We start from the raw sequence: 19,625 nt of genomic DNA on the forward strand, positions 1-19,625 counted from the left end.
AAATGTTTGTGCCCCCTGCCTGTTCATATGTTGAAGTCCTAATCCTTAATGTGATAGTATTTGGGGGTGGCGGGTTGGGATCCATTTGGGATTAGATTAAGTCATGGGAGTGGGGCCCTCAAGATGGAATTAATGCCCTTATAAAAAGAGGAAAAGACAGGAGAACTCTGCCCCGTGAGGACACAGTGAGGCAGTGGCAGGCTACAGTCTAGGCACTGGGCCCTCGTCAAGAACCAGATCTGCGAGCACCTTGATTTTGGGCTTCCAGCCTCCAGAACTATGAGAAATACACGTAAGCCACTGAGTCTGTGGTATTTTGTGATAGTAGCCCAAACAGCCCATGGTAGCTTTACCATATGGGAAAAAAATTAACTTAAGATGCCTAATTTATTGATGTATGTCTATATAAAGATATATGTATGTATAAACAAAGATATATTGAAGAGCTAAAAGTGAAAAATCTTAAGATTCTTAGGAATTATAGGGACTATATTTATGGCCTTGGAGTTGATGTGGTTTCAGTAGTCTTTGCTGCATAATAAACCAACCCAAAACTTAGTGACCTAGATGGTCACAACTTATTATTTCCTACTGTTCATGGGCTGGCAGAGTCGTTCTCTACCTGGTCTCACTTGGACTCACTCACGTGGCTGCATTCAGCTAGCAGGCAGGCTCTGCTCACTGGGCCTCTCTTCCTCCCATGGTCCTTCATCCCACGGGCTTCATCATAGCATGGTGATCTCAGGGTGCCAAGAAGAATGGGTGTGGAATCTGTAGCCTCTTGGAGCTGACCCAGAAATGCCAGAACATCAATTCTGTCTGTTGGTTGGTTACAGCAAGCACAGGGCTGCCTCAAAATCAAGGAAATGGACTCCATCTTCTGAAAGGGGGAATGGTGAAGTCACTTTTCAGAAAGGTACACCAGATGATAGGATTTTCCTAAGATCCGAAAAGCACTGACCATGAAGGCGAGGGCTGACAAGGTCGGCTATATTAAAAATCAAACACTTCTATTTCTGAAACACCTATTTGAAAAAATGAAGAGACAAGTCATGGATTGGGAGACGATATCTGCAACACCTTTTAGTCTCCAGATACATGAAGAACTATAAATCATGAGAGAAAGGCCAACAACCCACTTGAAAAATGGGCAAAAGACATAATAAAGTAATTTATACAGAACAAGGAAATGTTCGGTTTCTTTAGATAAGTGAGAGATTAAAACAGCAAAAATACTGTTTTATCCTTACAGACTGTCAGAAACGAGATAATGGGAGGAAACTAAGAAGCGTTGGCTAGTGCGTGGTGTGAGGAAGGGGTGTCCTCATGCCCTTTCCATGGAGGTAGAAAGCAGCCCAGTGTTGTCAGTCTCCGGTGGTGGTGGAGGTGGATGCACCCTGCAGGGCCTCTCCTGGGGACGTTCCTAGATAATGTGCTCGGGGTGTGTACATAAGGGTGTAAGCTAGCTCATGCCAGCATTGTGCATGATACTGAAAACATGGAAGCAATGTAAATATAGGGTATCAGGTAACAAACTGTGTCATGTTCACTTAAAAGAATGCCATACAGCAGACATCAGTGAATGAACAAGGGCTGTAGGAATCAGCATGGCTAGAATTTGAGGACACGTTGATGGGAAAAGGTATGTCCCAGGACACTGGTAGTGTGAAACCATTTATGTAAAATTCGAAGCTCCTACGACAGTATTTTATATTGCTTACGAATACACGTGTATTAAAGCAATAGAAACGTGAGCAAGAAGGATACACAAGCTCAGGATAGTGGTTGGCTCTGAAAGGGAAGGACAGAATGAAATCAGAGAGGGGCATGGGGGGGTTCCAGTCTATTCTTATTTTTTTTATTATTATTTTAGAGAGAGTGTGAGCAGGGAAGGAGCAAAGGGAGAGGGAGACAATCTCCAGCAGACTCTGCACTTGAGCACAGAGTCCGATGCGGGGCTAGATCCCAGGACCCCCGAGATCATGATGACCAGAGCTGAAACCAAGAGCTGGACGCTTAACTGACTAATCCACCCAAGCAACCCTCCAACTCTATTCTGATGTACTTTATTTCTTAAAATCTGAAGCAAATATGGCAAAGTATTAAGATTGGGTAGTTCTGAGTGGCAGATTTGCACTATTCCTCTGTATTTCTCTATGTGCTTAAAATATTTCATTAAAAATCTATGCGTGTCTTTATAATCCTGGTCGCATAGGATGTTCTAAAAATAGCCATTTTTACTTTTTGCTATGATTTGGAGTTTGACAAGTTTTTTTTTTTTTTGAGATTGTATTTATTTGAGAAAAAGCAAGACGGGGTAGAGAGAGAGTGCAAGCATGCATGAGTGGTGGGGAGGATGAGAGGGAGAGGGAGAAGCAGGACCCTGGGATCATGACCTGAGCCAAAGGCAGATGCTCCACCATTGAGGCACCCAGGCATCCCCACCCTGGTGCCCCTTAACAAGGTTTTCTGAACATAATTTCTGCAATTAACCAATAGAAAGGTCATCTTGGAATTGGAGGTTGTCTGATCTTTCCTACAGGCTAGAATAATACGTGTCAGAGATGCTTTTTAGAATTCGCTGGATGACTTTTGTGTGTTACATAAATCTGAAAGTGTTCATTTACTGCTTGTTCTCCCCTTGTCCCAGGAGACTCTCTCTGCCCCATCTGAAGTCCATATGGCTCTGTATGATGAAGATCTCCTGAAAAATCCTTTCTATCTGGCTCTTCAAAAGTGGCGTCCTGACTTATGCAACAAGGTGGCCCAGATCCATGGCATCGTAAGTGCACCGATCCTGAGGGTGGACCGGCTCCGTTAGGTGTGGACAGTGTTGATAAGGCCAGAAATACGGTAGACTTTGCCTACGTTTAGAGGGAGTCAGTTACAGACCTGCTGAGTATCACGAGCCCCAGGTCTGTGCTAGAATGAGCAGAGACGGACTGCCACGAGCTGCCTCCTCCACGAAGCCTCCTGGCCCTGCACCAGCCTCGGGTGTAGTCCTTTCTCTGTTGACACTGATCTCACAGTGTTCATCTGTTTCTCTTTCCACGTTGACCGTGAGGGCTTGTGTGTGGGGGCACAGAAAGCAGATTTCCCTCAGGGCATCATGGGCCCTTCTCTGTGACGTGTGTGCTCACTCACATGGAATAAGGAAATATGCCACACACTCGTATGTTGCCTTGAAAGGCATTTCCTAAAGGGGAAAAACCAGTGGAATAATGGAGGCACCCAGGTTGCAGGACGAGGGAGGCACGTGAGAGAAACGACAGTGGGGCGTCTGCTGCCTGCAGGGGGGCAGGCCCTCCTGGCCCTCCACTCCCGGTGTGCCTCCGTTTGTGTGTTGTCCTCATGCCATGCTCCTGTGGTTGTGGCCAAGGGTTTGGCCTAGAGAAGCCAGCGTAGCTCGCTTCACTTTGGGGTGCGCGCTGCCTTGTCGGGCACTGGCTCTGACGTTCACTTTACCCCCTCTGTCCCGCTGCCACCACAAGTCTGCTTCCCCAAGTTCCTTCCAGTTTTTCGGATTGGTTTTGTGATTCATGTTTTTCCCAGAATTACTTTGGTTTTTAGAAGTCATAAAGGTCATTTGTGTGTGTGTGTGTGTGTGTGTGTGTCTACGTGTGTACACATACATACGTATATACGTGTGTATGTATATATACATAAAATAAAGAATAGAGCTGTTTCCAAGAAGAAAATAAAAATCATATAAAGTTCACAGAGACATTATCATCTGTTCATTTCCCAGGAGTTATTAAATGCTACCCTGGGCAGGGTCCCACATTTAATGCTGAGGGTTCAGCCCAAGACGGGAAGAAACGTCACCATCTTTTTTACCTTTATAGAGCTTTGGATTCTATTGGGAGAAATGGTCATGCTCTGGGCAAATATGTACTAATTACGGTTTTGAGACATGTCGCAGAGAAATAGCACAGCATACAAAGCAATCATGGTAACTGACTGAATTTGGGAACTATTTCCTCCCTTTGTTCTATAATATTTTTTAAAATGCTGTCTGGGCAAGAGCAAGCTATGTGTAACTTTCTCTTGCTCTTTAAGAATGCCACGCTGTGGCGCCCCGTGGCTCAGTCAGTTAAGCCTCCAACTCTTGATTTTCAGGTCAGGTCATGATCTCAAAGTCGTGAGATCGAGCCCCGCTTCAGGCTCCGCACTGGGCACGAAAGATTCCCTTCTCCCCCCTCCCACCCCTACGCCCCCCCAGCTCATTCTCTCTCTTTCTCCCCGAAACAAAAAGAAGGCCACGCTGTGAATGCTCTGTGAGACCTGTCCGTCTTGCTCACCGCTATGTTGCCCGCACTTAGCACGGTTCCTCTTACGAGGTGGATGTTTTCCCAGCTGCAGATAGTGGAATCCCACTCAGGCTCACTTTAGCAAAAAAGGAAATGTGGTGTAAGAACTTTGGTGTCTTGGTCACCTTCCTTTTGGAAGCTGTCATCGGAATTCCCAGTAGTGTCCTAGGTCCTCCTGAGATCTGCAGGGTCCATGAGAAGCTGCCCGGGGCCCACGCTTGGCAACACTGACTTTGTGGCCGTCAGTAGATGGGAGAATCAGTGAGGCCGACTTCCCCGCAGGAGTCCCAGTGGGAAGGAGCTAGCTGCTGCTGCCCGGCCCAGTCAGGTATTGATGGCTGGCTCCTGGCCCTCCTGGCTGTAGGATGGGCGCTCCGGTTCATCCTGGTCTAGTTCACAGTAGTGCTCCATCCACGTCTCTTGGGGGACTGAGAAAGAACATGCGAGCCACCTCTGGAAGAGGGCTCATCAGCTGTTCCTGCCACCACCAAGGGATCGCTGTACCTCAGCAGGTGGATGCTGAATTTCTTTCCTTGGGGCCTGGCCATCAGGCCAAGTTTGGTGCCCTTGAATCAGCCATGGGGATCAGAGTCATTTATTGGGTCCTAAGACACTGTGAAATCATCACTTTTACACATGTGTGTCTCTCCCCTCCAGGGTTAACTGCCCCTCACACCTCTTCCTGAAGCCCTGCTCACTGGCCCCCTCATCCTCATGTGACAGAGGTGCAGCTCGACTGCTCCCTCCACCTGCCCCATCCCCCCCTGAGTGTGACTTCCTTCCAGATCCTTCCTTTGATTGGGTCCTTTGATTGGGATGCCTCTGCATCCCGGCCAGCACCTCCTGCCGTCACCTGCTCTCTGACTGGATAGGGAAAGCTCCTTCTCCCCCGTGTTCCCCAGATTCTCACCACAGAGGCCTGCGACACCCCCGCACTGCTACTAATAGTCACTCCTGTTCTCTTTAATTAGCATCCAGCTAATTACACACTGTGGTATCTTGAGAGTGGGCTGGGCAGGCCTGCCGCCTCTCTGGGGCTCTTATCCATGAGGTGTCAGGAGTACGTCATCCAGGATTCCCAGGTGGATTGAGGAGGGGTCCGTTTGCCTAAAGGAGAAACAAAAATTACAAAAGGGAGATTAAATTTGTTCCTCCCTTATTGTGACCTTTTTTTTCTTTTAAGATTTATTCATTTTATTAGAGCACGAGAGAGTGAATATGGTGGTGGTGGTGGGGGGTGCAGAGAGGGAGAGAGAGAGAAGCTCAAGCAGACTCCTCGCTGAGGATGGAGCCCAGCATAGGGCTCGATCCCACAACCCTGAGATCATGACCTGAGCCAAAACCAAGAGTCGGACACTCAACTAACTGCACCATCCAGATGCTCCTATTGTGATGTTATAATTATGGGGTATGTAGGCTTTTGAGGGCTAGCCTGGGAACCTGTCAGCGTGTCTTCCAAGTTCCAAAGAACTGACTTTCAAGTAAAATACCTAGACAGGCCAGCTAAGGACACTGAGGTTTATAGTCTAGTTCTTAGGATTCATTTAGCACAGATCTAGCCAACAAACATTCATTGAGCACCATGACGTACCTACCGGGCACCGTGCTGGGTTTCCAGGATTGCATAGGTGAGCAGGGAACACAGCAGGGCTTCGGGGATTCCAGAAGCTGGCTGTCGGTAGCTCAGAAGGAGTGTCGGGACAGAAGTCGCCCTGACGCTGCCTGGGGAGGAGTCAGGGGGGACCCTAGAGTAGTGTCACTAATGCTGATTCTTGCTTTTATCCTACTGTGATTTCTTTAATTGCTATTACTTAAAAATTCTTTATAAAAGGGCTAGAATAGGGGCACCTGGGTGGCTCAGTGGTTGAGCGTCTGCCTTTGGCTCAGGTTGTGATCCTGGGGTCCTGGATCGAGTGCCGCAATCAGGCTCTTTGCAGACAGCCTGCTTCTCCCTCTGCCTCTGCCTGTCTCTCTGTCTCTCATGAATAAATAAATAAAATCTTTAAAAAAAATAAAGGGCTAGAATAAAAAGTTTTGTTAAGCTTAAGAATAAGCAGGTCCCTGACTTATGGTCAACTCGGAGACTCTAAACTCGGTGTTGTCCACGTAGGCTGTGACGTCCGTGGCATCTGAAGTCTGAAGCTCCATCTTAGGAGAGCCCTGAAGGCACTTGGACTTGACCCCGCCTCCCGTGGGCAGCTTCCCAGCTGCTGCACGTCCCCAGCCCCCAGCGGCTGGCCTCCTCACCCTCCCTCCCAGCCGGAGAGCCCAGCTGCCGGCTTCCGCCTGCAACGAAATGCTCCGGGCAGCATTGTCTGCCTGAAAACTGGGGGTCCCTGATACTGGAGGACCCCTGTTCACTCAGCAAACATTGACGGGGCACCTGCCGTATGTCGAACGCTGAGGCTGGTCATGGGGACACATGCAGCAGGAGCCAGTTGTGCTTTAAGTTAGGGAGGCAGGCAAGGCATACATCAACAGGTAAATAGAGTTTAATCGGTTTCCTGGGATGAGGTTCTCCGAAGCGCCTCGGCAGTTCTTGGTCTCACACGGGACTGTGTGACTCCATCCATAGAGCACGCGTGGGCCCGTCTCTGGGCCTCCCTGAGTTTGGGCGTTAAACACCCCCCGGGGGACGCCTGGGTGGCTCAGTGGTTGAGCGTCTGTCTTGGGCTCAGGGAGTGACCCTGGGGTCCTGGGATCAAGTCCTGCATCGGGCTCCTTGCAAGGAGCCTGCTTCTCCCTCTGCCTGTGTCTCTGCCTCTGTCTGTGTGTCGCTCATGAATAAATAAAGTATTTTAAAAATAAATACCTCCCAGGTGTGGGTCACGGGCATTCCCTTACCCATGCCCAGACCTCAGGTCCCCGGGCTCTTCTTTCTGTGCTCCTGGAGGCCATGAGGAGGTTTTTCCTCAATTCAGGCTAATGCCTGATGGCTTACCTTTTCTTTCTTTCTTTTATCTTTATTTTTTCCCTTTTTTTTTCTTCAAGTTTCACTTTTATTAAAATTTGAAATTATTTTTAAACAATTTTTAAAAAATTAATCTCTTTGCCCAACATGGGGCTCAGACCACACCCTGAGATCGAGTCACGTGCTCTAGTGACTGAGCTTAATTTCAAACATACGATAAAAGTAAGAAGAATAGTATAATGAGTCCCATGCTTCTGTCACCCAGCTTCAGCCGTGGTCAGTTCGGTGGCCCTGTCACATGTCATTTCTGCCCGCCTCTTGCTCTCCACCCTCGGCCACTGGATTATCTTCTTTTTTTTATTTTAAATATTTATTTTTATTTATTTATGATAGACATGAGAGAGAGAGAGGCAGAGACACAGGCAGAGGGAGAAGCAGGCTCCATGCAGGGAGCCCGACGCGGGACTCGATCCCGGGACTCCAGGATCACGCCCTGGGCCGAAGGCAGGCGCTAAACCGCTGAGCCACCCAGGGATCCCCGGCCACTGGATTATCTTGAAGCAAATCCCAGAAAATTATGTCAGGTGGTCCTGCGGCTTCGTCTGTAGGTGTTTAGGAATGTGGCTCTAGATGGCAGGGCCTCTTCAAAAACGTAACCGCAACGCCCGTTATCACGGTGATTCTTCAATATTGCCAACTCCCCTGTCCCCGTTCACATTTCCCATGTGGTCTCGTAATTGCCTGTCTCACAGTGGGTTGGTTGGGATCAGGACCCAGGGGAGAGCCACAGGTCACGCTGGGATCGATGAGGGAGTCTGTCCTTCCTCCTCACTGTGGGGCGCAGAGGGGCGCAGAGGCACGTGTACCCCGTATGTGTAAGGCAGGCTCAGTGTTGACGTCCGTGTGGCCTGGTGAAACTGTCTCCCCCGTCTTCTCCCCGCTTTTCCTCTTCCCCTTTCCTCGTTTTCTCCCTTTGTGCCTTTGCAGTTCATCCATCCGGGCGGGTCATCCCAGAGAGCTTCCCGCATCCTGGCCCCCGGCGGAGGGTCCCCTGTTCACGGCCTAGTAAATCCAGATGTTGATGCGAGTCCGTCTCAGTTGTTTGAGGAGGGGCCAGACCACTTGGTCCACGGGGCAGCCTCCTTCCCTCCACAAGTGCCTCCTGCTGTGAGAGGAGGAGAGGCTGAGCTGCTCCTTCTCCCCGGCCCGAGGAGGCCCCGGGTGACAGTGGCTCTCCGGGCTGCGGGGTCTCTGCGGAGGGGACTCCAGCGGGCTCTGGGCTGAGGCCAGGACAAGGGTCAGGAAGTCTGCAGGAGTGTGAGTCGGGGCTGCACCTGCCACTCACCGGCTGCGTGACCCTGGACGGGTTCCTTAGCTTCCTTGAGCCTCAGTTTCCTTGTCTGTACGATGTTGGTAGCCTGGAAGCTGTTTGCTTGGGGGATGGGGGTTGGGAGATGGGGTTCTGAGGGACGGTGCCTCCTGGGCCCTCTTCCTTCTGAGTACACTTGAGTCCAAGAGGGTCCCCAAGCTGCCACGCACAGAGACCACAGTTGACCTCTCAGGTGGAGCCTGCTCCAAAGAGAGTCTGGCATCCCGGCCTACCTTGGTGGTGGCCGCAGTCTGCCAGAGGAAGCCCCGTTTCTGTGGCTCGTATTACCAACTATGATCACAACTAGGATTAAAAAAAAAAAAAGTCGGGCAGCCCTGGTGGCGCAGCGGTTTAGTGCCGCCTTCAGCCCAGGGTGTGATCCTGGAGACCCGGGATCGAGTCCCATGTCAGGCTCTCTGCATGGGGCCTGCTTTTCCCTCTGCCTGTGTCTCTGCCTCTCTCTCTCTCTCTCCCTCTGTGTCTCTATGAATAAGTAAATAAAATCTTAAAAATAAATAAATAAAAATAAAAAGTAGAAGAGAAAAAAGACACAGTGTCTTCAAGGTGCAGCGTTTCCCATTCCAGCGATGGGACTGCATGTGGCTTTTCAGTTTCACCTTTCTCTTCTTTCCAAACTACCCTGTCTCCCTTGGGAGTCGTTCCCAGGCCTGTTGAGAACTGAGTGGGGCACCTGGCGTTGGCTGGAGTGGGGGGACCCAGCGGGTGTGGGAACCGGCCTGGGGGCTGCAGCTGCCCCTCCACCACCAGGATGTCTGTCACCTCCTGTGTCACATGGTCCTGCCCTCCAGGAGGTGAAGCTGTGGGTGGCCCATCCCGTAGCCCTCCCCCCGCCTGTTTTCCAGGTCCTGGTGCCCTGCAAAGGAAGCTTGTCGAGCAGCGTTCAGTCCACTTGTCAGTTTGAATCTTATATTTTGATACCCGTGGAAGAACACTTTCAGACCTTGAATGGAAAGGTATGCATTCGGTCGTGGGCCAGCCAGGGTCCCTAACAAGCCTCTGCCCTGGAGGAGGGGGGAAGGGGGTGGGGAAGGCACAGGGCCGCTCTCCCTCAGGGCGGCTCTGGAACACCTCCTGGACCCAGTCCTTCGGTGACCGGTTTTACGTCTGTTCTCCCGAAAGCTCACCAGTTTCTTGGCCGCAAATTGGACGGGGCATCAGTTTAAACTTTTTAGAAAACAGGGTTTTGAAGTCCTGTCGAACCTTCAGAAAGCCTCGGTAAAGTACGAAGGACTCTCCTCTGCTCTTCCCCCACGGTGGTCAGCGGTTAGCATCTTGGCCACATTTGCTTGGTCATCCGTCTCTCTCCCCCGCACCCCACTCGCTACCTGGCGCTGCCTTTTCCGAGCCTTCTTCAGGAAAAGAGTGGATCGCAGACACCACATCCCTTTATTCGAAAATGTGTGTTTCCTGCGTGACCACAGCAGGGCAACCACACTCAGGAAAGGCTCCGTGAATAGGATGCTGCTCAACGTCCTGTCCTCAGACGAGTCGTGCTAATTATACAGATTATATACCCTTTCACAGAATTTGATTTTTTTTTTCTTTTTCGATCCGGGATAGGGCAAGGCATTCAGTTGTTGGTCTTTTTAGTTTCCTTCGATTTGGCACGGTCCTGGGGCTGTCTTTGTCTTTAGGGACTTGGGCGGCTTGTTTTGCTTTGTGGCCTCTTCCTCAGCATGGGGTTCTCAGAGCTTGAAAGGGTGTTTTATCTTTCTCCGTGTGCTCATCAGCAGGAGACGCAGGAAGGCAGTCTCTCTCATCCTTGCTGTGACCTTTGGGGTCCGTTTTTTCTTACATAGTGGAGATGGATGGATTGGGGGGGCGGGGGGGGCTGGTCCTCAGTGGGGTTGGAGTGGGCCCAGGTGCCCGGTGTCGGCCCTTCAGCTCGTGGGCCCCTTGGCAGGAGCAGAGAGACAGGACGCAGGGTGACTGATGTGCCAGCTTGGGTTGGGGCCCCGCCCCACACTGGTACTGTTGGCTTGCTCTCTTCGGGGAGAGGACTGAGGAGTCCAGCTTATCGTGTGGCCTGTCTGCCCGGGCACCGGGTCGGGGCCGGAATGCTGAATGTGGCTGGGACAGCAGCCTGTCACCCCGGCCCCTTGCAGTCCCGGGACTTCCCAGGACAGCCTTCTTCCTTCCTCCTTTCCCGGAGGGTACAGGCTTTCTTCTGCCCTGAGGACCAGCTTAATGCTTCTCTGTCACAGTATTTAGAAAGCATCAGCCGCGGCTACAGGGCAAACAGAGAGGAAAAAAGAATTTTTAGTATCAAAAAGCAAACTGGAAGAGTGTTCATGCTCCCTGCCTCCCAAACCCCCACTGGAGCAAAGGCGGGCAGGTGGGAAGAGGCGGCCAGGCCGAGCGGGGGATCGACAGTCACCCCCCGGCCACTGGTGCAGTGACGGCTCTCTTGTTCCAGGATGTCTTTATACAGGGAAACAGGATTAAATTAGGAGCTGGTTTCGCCTGTCTTCTCTCAGTGCCCATTCTCTTTGAAGAAACTTTCTACAATGAAAAAGAAGAAAGTTTCAGCATACTGTGTATAGCCCATCCTTTGGAAAAGAGAGAGAGTTCAGGTATTCTGGGAGAGAACTCCTTTCTCCTGATTTGGAGAATTGTGTGTGTCGACCTTTGCTTCTGACATGGTTGCTATAAATGTCCCATAAAATATTCAAGAGCCCTCTAGAAGCCTACGTAAGTAATGTTACAGTACTTCCCCCAGAACTGAATCAAAACGTCATCTTGAGCAAAGACAGTGTGGCTGGGGGCTGCTGTGTACGGTTGCACAGGTTGGACATTACACAATTCCAGGAGGCAGCATTGATGTAGACCCGTGTGAATGTTGCCCCCTGGAGTTGTGCAGAGGGGTAGCCCTGGTTTTGGCACCGGGCCCCAGCTTTAGGGCTAGCTCTTACACCATTATTGCCCACCCAGCCCCAGTGCCTCTTTGAGAGCTCATTATTTTTAATAAGCAATAATTCTTCAGCTGTTCCAGGAAGTTGAGATGGCAGTGTGCTAAATGTACTCTGAGGCCTTTATTGCCAGGAACCAGCGCTTCTTCAGCAGAGCTTCATGGGTCATGCCCATGGTCTCAAATTGTTTTGTCCAAGGAAAAGGCTTCCAGGGGGCTGGGCTCTCTGGACTTCGAGCTGTCCTGTAACTAGGCTGCTCTTGGGCCGTATCTTGAAATAATTCCTGTCCTCTCCTGGAAGAAGGGGCCCCCCAGACCCTGGCAGGGGGTGGGGGAGCAGGGCAACGGATGTGGAACTTCCCCCACTAGGAAACTGTGACGGCTTCAGCCAGCCTGACCCTCCGTCTCTTTTTCAGAAGAGCCTTCAACATCTTCCGATCCCTTTTCCCTGAAAACCATCGAAGACGTGAGAGAGTTTTTGGGAAGACACGCGGAGAGATTTGACAGGAGCATTGCCTCTTTCCAGCGAACCTTCAGGGAATGTGAAAGAAAGAGCCTCCGTCAGCACATAGTCAGTAGCTGCGTCTTGTTTTGCCAGGCGTCTGTCTCAGGCCAATTCAAGAACAATCCAGAACTTCCACTGTTGGAAGTTTTGTTTAAATGTTTCTTTCTAACTATAAAAGTAGTATAAGCCCCTGGAGAAACTTGAACAGTGATTATTGTTATCATCTTAGAGTTAACCCCAAGGCAAATTTTTTCTCTTAACCCTTCATGCATTTACACTTAAAAAAATTACATAGTTTGAGAAGCCTGTATTAGGACTTAAAGTTGTCACTCAGCAAATATATCTAGTGAAATGTTCTCACTGCGGGACGTGTCACGCGTTCTGGGCTTTGTGTTGTGGCCTCTGATTATGGGAGTGACCTGCTTCTCCACTCTGTCGTTGCGCAGGACTCGGTGAATGCTCTCTACACCAAATGCCTCCAGCAGCTTCTGAGGGACTCTCACCTGGTAAGCAGTAGGACTCTCAAAGGAGAGAACTGCAGTTTGCCCACATGCCAGTGCCAGCTCCTTAACGGTACCTTCTTGTCCTCCAGAAAATGCTTGCCAAGCAGGAGGCCCAGATGAATCTGCTGAAGCAGGCCGTGGAGGTAAGCGGTCAGGGCAGTGAGGGGAGAGAAGGCAGCGGTGCCGGGGCGGTGGGAGGAACCTCTCCCTGTCACCTCTGCGCACCCGGAACGGGGGATCTGTTCGTTGATTCCACAGATGTATGTCCAGCACGATATTTATGATCTGATCTTTAAGTACGTGGGGACCATGGAGGCAAGCGAGGTAGGTCCTAAATCACCATCAGCCCGGTTGGGAGCCTCATTCTAAGCTTTTCGAGAAACCTGAAGCTCTGTTAACATGTGTCGCTAGGATGCTGCCTTTAACAAAATCACAAGAAGCCTTCAAGATCTTCAGCAGAAGGACATTGGTGTGAAACCCGAGTGCAGGTAAGAGTTTGTGCTGCAGCGGCTTGGCATCCTCGGAGGCTGGGGCTGCTCCTTCTGGAAACAGAGCTCTCAGCGGCAGGGACCGCACACAGACTTAGTTCATACTGAAGACCGGTGCGGTGACTTGTGACCAGAGACCAAGGACTGAAGTTGGCAGACGACTTTTCTGTGGCTGTCACCCTCCTGCACCTGCTGCCAGCATGTCAGCTGGGTGGGAGCTCCAGGGGAGGGGGGCTCGCACAGCTGGTCCCTCGACAGGCACGCCGCTCGCTCGCCCAAGTGGGTCCTCCACACAGACATCGCTCCTCACCTGGAGTGATGGAGGCCTCCTGGAGAGGGACCTGCTTTTTTTTTTTTTAATATATATATTTTTAATTTATTTATTTATGAGAGAGAGAGAGAGAGAGAGAGAGAGAGGCAGAGACATAGGCAGAGGGAGAAGCAGGCTCCATGCAGGGAGCCCAATGCGGGACTCAATCTCAGGACTCCAGGACCACGCCCTGGGCCGAAGGCAGGCACTAAACCACTGAGCCACCCAGGGATCCCCCAGGGACCTGCTTTTGAATTAATTTATGTTTCTTTAGGCTATAAAAATGTCTTAAGTGTTTATGTTTAAACTATTAATGCCTCTGAGCTCTCTTACTCGGGAGCTAAGGATTTTTTTTTCCCCTAATTTTTTGGTGCAGCTGCAATACCATTTTGCATCATAAATGGAACATTCAAAGGCGTTGAGTTTTGCCATTGATTTGGTTCAGGTTGCTTCTTGAGTTGTTTTTTTTTTTTTTTTTTAAGATTTTATTTATTTGGGATCCCTGGGTGGCGCAGCGGTTTAGCGCCTGCCTTTGGCCCAGGGCGCGATCCTGGAGACCCAGGATCGAATCCCACGTCGGGCTCCCGGTGCATGGAGCCTGCTTCTCCCTCTGCCTATGTTTCTGCCTCTCTCTCTCTCTCTCTGTGACTATCATAAATAAATAAAAATTAAAAAAAATATATATATAAAAAAAAAAGTTTAAAAAAAAAAAAAAGATTTTATTTATTTGAGAGAGAAAAGAGCACAAAGTAGGGAGGTGGGGAGTGGGAGAAGCAGGCTCTCTGCTGAGCAGGGAGCCCCACGCAGGCTCAATCCCAGAACTCTGGGATCATGACCTGAGCCAAAGGCAGACGCCTAACTGAGCCACCCGGTTGCCCCAGCTTTTTCTATTTTTGTTTCTTACAGTTTGTCGTAAGGAGTGTCAATCTGCGGTATGCTATTAGATCAGGGGAGGAGGGACCTCACGCTGTGTGGTCTTAAGTTGTCACTTTCCAAATTATTTTACAGCTTCAACATACCTCGTGCAAAGAGAGAGCTGGCTCAGCTGAACAAATGCACCTCACCACAGCAGAAGTTGATTTGTTTGCGAAAGGTGGTGCAGCTCATCACACAGTCCCCCAGCCAGAGAGGTTTGTGTTCAGGGAAGGGCCCCGATGGTGGTGTAGATGCCTACGTCTGGATGCAAAAGTCTGTTAAGGAGCAGTTTGTGTTAAAGGATCACACAGATGGGGTGATGTGCTGCAAAGCATCCCAGCGTGAGCGCCCCAGAGTCGGCTCTGATGCGTGGGTGCCTAGTAATAGCAGTGAGAGGGTAGGCCAGGCACCATAAGGGTAAGAGAAAGTGGCCTCAGAAGTGAGCCAGGCTTCCCTTACCTGCATGGGCACCACACAGCCGATCTATAAACCCAAACCCAGGCGGCATAGGTTCTTTGAAGACCTGACTTTTCAGTAGCTTCAGGTTCACACAGTGACACTGTCCACTCAGGTCTGAACTTGTCAAGATACAACAGTGTGTGTGATTGACTTTAAAGCTCCCGGTGTGTGTTCTGTTGAAGCTGTCATGGTGCCAGGGTGTGGGTGGGTGGCCCCATCAGGACATTCACTGCCATTTGTTTAGCCCAGCGCCAAGTTGCACACAGCTTCCGCAGCCGTGTTCCAGGCTGAGGATGGTTGGTTGATAAAATTCTTTTGGCTGAAATTAAAAACCTTTAATCTTAAAAAATGATGCAAGCTGGTGATGGTACATGCAGGTTCCACTGGTTGTTAGACCCTTCTTTCTAATCTTGTGTGTGTTTAAAACTTTCCATTGTAAGAAGTAAAGCAAAATAAGCTAAGAAAAAAGTCAAGGGGAGTCAGACCTGTGTGTGCAGATGGGGGTGATCGTCACAGTGCGTTAAGTGAAACGAGAGGGAGTGTCTATGTACACCTCTAGCGGCATTCCAGGAAAAGGGGGTGGCTACGTATCCATGTGCCCGGTGGTGAGTTCCTGGACTTCTCTGGAAGGTTAGGTGGGAAGCAACAGCAGTAGCCCCTGGGGGACGATTGGACGCGGGGATGGGAGAGAAGTCCCGGTTTGTTCCTTTGTGCTATTTGAATTATTAGACATGTGAATAGATCCCTTAAAACATCAAGGTGAAAAAAATGAGAACGAGCTAGATGTGAGCATCAGATTCTTGCAGCGTATAAAATGGAAATGATCTCAGGAGGAAGGAGGCTTCTCGCGGTGACTCTGGCACATCTTTGCCTCGTGTCCACCATTACTGCCTTGAACGGTCCTGGAAGGTGGCGAGGGGTAGTCCGCTTGGGATTTCCTTCTCTTGCGCATGTTTTGAGGATGGTAGGCATTCGTTTTCCCCACAAATGTTCAGGATACTGTAAAGGAAGTTGTGCAGGGGAACTCCTCCTGGATGCGTCGTCTTACTGGATTGTGGTTGGATGGTGGTGGGGAGCTGATACACCTGTTGGTCTCACGATGACTTCGAACATGTGTTCCCCCCCCCCTACAGTTAACTTGGAGACCATGTGTGCTGATGATCTGCTGTCGGTCCTGTTGTATTTGCTTGTGAAAACAGATATCCCTAATTGGTAATATTTTCTGTTAAAATACTTTTTCAAACTGGCGGCATTGTACCGGGGTGGTTTCAGTATAACTCCAGGAAATCGAGCGCCCCTTAGGAGTTCATTGCGGTGTCGGCCGTGCCTTCGTCCTGCAGAGGATGGCGGTCATTCCATCTGCAGATGGGGAAACAGACCCAGAGAGCTTATGTCTCTTGTTCTGGAACATGCAGCTAGTCAGTGACTGAGCGGGAAGCTGACTCCAGTTCTCTTTGACTCCAAAGCCCATCCTCTCCTGACAGGAACCTCTGGTTCACTTTACAATAATCAGCTTTTTAAAAACTAGTATACTCCAGGAGAGGACCCGGTAGTTTTACTTACTTTCCTAATTGCACATGCTCTAGAGGTTAAGGGGGTAGCAGTCACAGCTCCCTGGAGCTAAGCAACGCCTGTCACTCATGCCAGTGGTGCTATTTCTGGAGAAGTGTTGTTAATTGGCTACACAACAGTGAAACTTTTTTCTTCCTTTTGTTAGGATGGCAAATTTGAGTTATATCAAGAACTTCAGATTTAGCAGCTCAGCAAAAGATGAATTGGGATATTGCCTGACCTCGATTGAGGCTGCAATCGAATATATTCGGCAAGGAAGCCTCTCCGTGAAGCCGCCCGTAAGATCCCTCCTGCCCTGGCCTTTCTTTGTGGGAGTCAGGGCATGTTTGGTAGAGTTCTGAGGTTGGGGGGAGGGGAGAGGGTCTTTTTTTTTTTTTAAGATTTTATTTATTTATTTTGAGAGAGAGAGAATGAGCACGAGTGGGGCAGGAGGTGGCTGGTCATGGACAGAGGGAGATGGAGAGGGAGAGGCAGGCTCCCCGCTGAGTGGAGAGCCCAATGCTGGACTTGATTACAGGACTCTGGGATCATGACCTGAGCTGAAGGCAGATGCTTAACCGACTGAGCCACTCGGGTGCCCCAGGGGAGGGGGATTCTTAGATGGTCTCCCAGGAATGGGGCCTCTGGCCTCTGCCACCTAAGGGCTGGGCAGCTTCGCAGACACCCAGCAGACTGAAACGCTGAGCACCCAGTTGGTTATGAAAGTTGGCAGGACATGACCGGGAGTCACACACTTAAAATCCTGCTTCTTCAGTCCTCGCCATTCTCAAAAGCACACAGGCAGAAGGGGCGAGCTAGGAACCCTCAGCGTGGATGTCTAGGCAAGAGATGAGATCATTAATGTATGCAGTTTTGGGACTCACTGGCCTTATTGCGATTTTCTTGGCGAGCTCTGCTGAGGGGAGGTGATTGTATTTCTATGTGAAGCGCGAGAATCTTAAACCAAGACTGCATGGCTGGCCGATTTCACCAGGCTGCAATATGTGACAGTACGCACAGAAATCACAAAGCTGAGATTAATAAGATGAAGAGATTGCTATATTAACAAGCCTGAGGATTGAACATTCCCTTGATCTTAATTTTCTGCTGATGGTAGAATCTCTGAAAGTAATGATAAGTTAAAGTATCTGGAAAAAACCACAGACCTGTCCAGACAGGTGCGCTTGGGTGAAAGCAGTTCCCCTGAATTCAGTCATGGTGACAGTGTTATGTGCTTTCCCATCTTTTTCCCACCTGGGTCTACGTCACATAATTTAAATTATGTTGTATATAGCGTTTTATATTATTTTCCCCCAAAAGAATAGGGGGTTGTTTTTTTTTCTTCTTCTGATTAGGAGACTAGCGTTTGCAATATACTCTTGACCCTTGAACAACATGGGGGCTGACCCTGCACGTCGTTGAAAATCTGCATGTAACTTGTGACTCCCCCAAAACTTAACTACTAGGAGCCTCCTGGTTACCAGAAGCCTTACTGATGATATTAACAGTTGATTAGCACCTATTTTCTAGGTTATATGTATCATATGCCATATTCTTACAATAAGGTCAGCTGGAGAAAAAACACCATTAAGAAAATCAGAAGAGAACACATGTTTAGGCACATTTGTACTGTGTCTGTCACCATGTAAGTGGACCCATGCAAGTCACACCTGTGTCATTCAAGGGCCAGCTGCCTCCTGTTGCGGTGAAGACAGCAAATACCTCTCATGAACTCACTAGCTGGGGATGACTTGTTAAATGTTTTGTTAGGTCTTTTTTCTGTGCCTATACAAGTTTTTTTTTTTTTAAATAAAGTTTTATTTATTTTAGAGAGACAAGAGAGTGTGCATGCATGAACGGGGGCAGGAGCAGAGGGAGAGGGAGAGGGAAAGAATCTCAAGCAGACCCCATGCTGAGCACGGAGCCTGATGCTGGGCTGGTCTCTGGGCTCGATCCCATGACCCCAAGACCTGAGCCAAAACCTGAGCCAAAACCAAGAGTTGGGTACCCCACCCACTGAGCCACCCAGGCACCACTGTACAATTGTGTGTGTGTGTGTGTGTGTGTGTGTGTGTTTTAAGATTGTACTCATTTGTTCACAAGAGAGAGGCAGAGACACAGGCAGAGGGAGGAGCAGACTCCCCTGCAGGGAGCCCAACGTGGGACTCGATCCTGGGACCCCAGGATCACGCCCTGGGCTGAAGGCAGATGCTCAACTGCTGAGGTTGCCCCTACAAATGTATTTTTTTTAAATTTGAGATTATGCTCCTCTTGTTGGCATGTAGGCTGATGGTCAGAATCACCTGATGTCTCCTGATGGGGCTGGGGGTGTCCCTTGTCACCTGGAGGGAGGCTCTTCAGCCTCCTTGCCGCCTCAATAACTGCACGGCGGCCACCCCACTTGCTTACTTACTGTGGCATGTGGGCAGGAAGGCCGACATCTGAAGCCTTTGACCGTAGTGTGAGGAGGTGGCCGACCGCACGGCACCAGTCGGCTTCCCACACCCACCTGGATTTCAGACGACACCCCAAAGGGGGTTGGGGGAGTTGTTTTGGTTTTTTTTTCCTTTTGACTTATTTATTTCTAAAGATTTTATTTTATTTTATTTTATTTTTTTTTAAGATTTTATTTTTTTAAGAGTTATTTATTTATGCATGAGAGACAGAGAGAGAGAGAGACAGAGAAGCAGAGACACAGGCAGTGGGAGAAGTAGGCTCCATGCAGGGAGCCTGACATGGGACTCGATCCCGGGTCTCCAGGATCTCCCTGGGCTGAAGGCGATGCTAAACCGCTGAGCCACCTGGGCTGCCCTAAAGATTTTATTTATTTATTTATTTGTTTGTTTGTTTGTTTGTTTGTTTATGACACAGAGAGAGGGGGGGGGCAGAGACACAGGCAGAGGGAGAAGCAGGCTCTGTGCAGGGAGCCTGACGTGGGTCTCGATCTCGGGACCCCAGGATCATGTCCTGGGCCAAAAGCAGGCACTAAACCGCTGAGCCATCCAGGGATCCCCAAGATTTTATTTTTAAGTAGCCTCTACACCCACTGTGGGGCTTGAACTCACAGCCCCGAGATCAGGAGTCATGTGCTCCACCCACGGAGCAGCCAGGTGCCCCTGGAGCCTCGAGGGGTGACCCCCCTGTGTGCTGGCTTGAGCCTGGCCTGTGGTTGTAGTGTGCACAGCCCGTGGGCAGGGTGGGGACCCAGCCCCGTGCACCCTTCGTGTCTGAGCTGTCTGCCCCTGGCCTTGGTCCTGCCTTCTGGATGCGGGTGGTGGGTCCCGGCAGATGCTGGGAGGAGCTGTGCCTCCTCCCTCCAGCTGGCCGTGCAGCCCGCCCCTGGGTCTCGAGTGGGTCAGGCCTGACGGAACAGGT

General features: G+C 50.0%; 1 protein-coding gene across 4 annotated transcripts in view; it reads left to right on the forward strand.

Moving 5' to 3' along the window:
• ANKRD27 (ankyrin repeat domain 27) overlaps positions 1-19,625 on the forward strand; it is a 52,552-nt gene that overhangs the window by 8,026 nt on the left and 24,901 nt on the right. For 3 of the 4 annotated variants that reach the window (XM_055309648.1, XM_055309650.1, XM_055309651.1), the window contains 11 exons: positions 2,651-2,782; positions 9,454-9,564; positions 11,028-11,184; positions 11,936-12,090; positions 12,471-12,530; positions 12,617-12,670; positions 12,786-12,851; positions 12,939-13,015; positions 14,334-14,455; positions 15,833-15,911; positions 16,417-16,549. In XM_055309648.1, coding sequence (XP_055165623.1) covers positions 2,651-2,782; positions 9,454-9,564; positions 11,028-11,184; positions 11,936-12,090; positions 12,471-12,530; positions 12,617-12,670; positions 12,786-12,851; positions 12,939-13,015; positions 14,334-14,455; positions 15,833-15,911; positions 16,417-16,549 — 1,146 coding nt within the window. The remainder of the gene's footprint in view (positions 1-2,650; positions 2,783-9,453; positions 9,565-11,027; positions 11,185-11,935; positions 12,091-12,470; positions 12,531-12,616; positions 12,671-12,785; positions 12,852-12,938; positions 13,016-14,333; positions 14,456-15,832; positions 15,912-16,416; positions 16,550-19,625) is intronic. The other variant, XM_055309649.1, reaches the window with a different exon arrangement.

The sequence above is a fragment of the Nyctereutes procyonoides genome, unplaced genomic scaffold, assembly GCF_905146905.1.
Source record: "Nyctereutes procyonoides isolate TBG_1078 unplaced genomic scaffold, NYPRO_anot_genome, whole genome shotgun sequence".
Lineage (NCBI taxonomy): Eukaryota > Metazoa > Chordata > Mammalia > Carnivora > Canidae > Nyctereutes > Nyctereutes procyonoides.